General features: G+C 42.9%; 1 protein-coding gene across 1 annotated transcript in view; it reads left to right on the top strand.

Annotated features, from left to right (window-relative positions):
- Nucleotides 1–536, top strand: part of nkx2.2a (NK2 homeobox 2a) — a 1,878-nt gene extending 1,342 nt beyond the window's left edge. Inside the window, exon 2 of the mRNA XM_056426731.1 lies at nt 1–536. This exon is cut by the window's left edge and continues 292 nt beyond it. Within this exon, the coding sequence (XP_056282706.1) occupies nt 1–262 (262 nt within the window). The 3' untranslated portion in view covers nt 263–536.
- Nucleotides 537–912: the final 376 nt, after the last annotated feature.

Below are 912 nucleotides of genomic sequence, written 5' to 3'. Positions count from 1 at the left end.
AGCCCGGGCCGAGAAAGGTATGGAAGTGACCCATCTCCCTTCTCCCAGGCGGGTGGCCGTGCCCGTCTTAGTCAGGGATGGAAAGCCTTGTCACACTCTTAAAGCTCAGGACTTGGCGGCCACTTTTCAGGCCGGGATCCCCTTCTCGGCTTATAGTGCCCAGTCACTCCAACACATGCAGTATAACGCGCAGTACAGCGCCGGGGCCACGCCACAGTTCCCATCACATCACTTGGTGCAAACGCAACAGTGGACTTGGTGAGAGAAATTATAGAGACTTGGCTTGGAGGCACGATAGGGAGTTTCACCACAAAGCAAAGCGAGAAAAAAAATAAAACACAAAAAACAAAAAAGACTTTTCATTTTTGCAGCTTAACTCATATATATACTACCCTTTTTATTCGGGGCTCATGTGTGCGCCGTGTTTACATGTTTTCGTTAAGAGAACTGCGTCCGAACCTCTCCCTGATAAATTTTATTAAGAATGTCAATGCTCTTCTTGTGAATTTTTTTGTAAAGTATGTTGTGTGTTGGTTGTAGAGATGTTTTCCTCTTCTTCTTTTTTTTCCTTCTTTCTTTTGTCCCCTTCGTGTTATTATCAGCACGTACGAACCACTTTATAATTATAGAAATTTTTAATTTCTTGCTTCTTTAATGGACCGAAAAAAATATTTATGGCCATGAATAAACACTGGCAACTTTGCAGCTATTTTTCTTTTGTTTTTATTTCCTGTAAATATCTTGTGGCAAAATGTTTCCGAGCTTTCGGGAGCGCAGAGCTGAAGGTCGGCCTCGATATATATTTAGGCTTCACATTTTAAAAACAACGAGGGAGTGTTTTTTTGCCGAAACGTTATGACTGCCGTGTCACATATTGTAAATAACGGTGTGGCCGCGCGGGGAAGGCTAAAT

The sequence above is a fragment of the Pseudoliparis swirei genome, chromosome 11 (assembly GCF_029220125.1).
Source record: "Pseudoliparis swirei isolate HS2019 ecotype Mariana Trench chromosome 11, NWPU_hadal_v1, whole genome shotgun sequence".
In the NCBI taxonomy this organism is placed as follows: domain Eukaryota; kingdom Metazoa; phylum Chordata; class Actinopteri; order Perciformes; family Liparidae; genus Pseudoliparis; species Pseudoliparis swirei.
The sequence above is the reverse complement of the archived record's forward strand: the minus strand, read 5'-3'. Positions and strand labels throughout refer to the sequence as shown.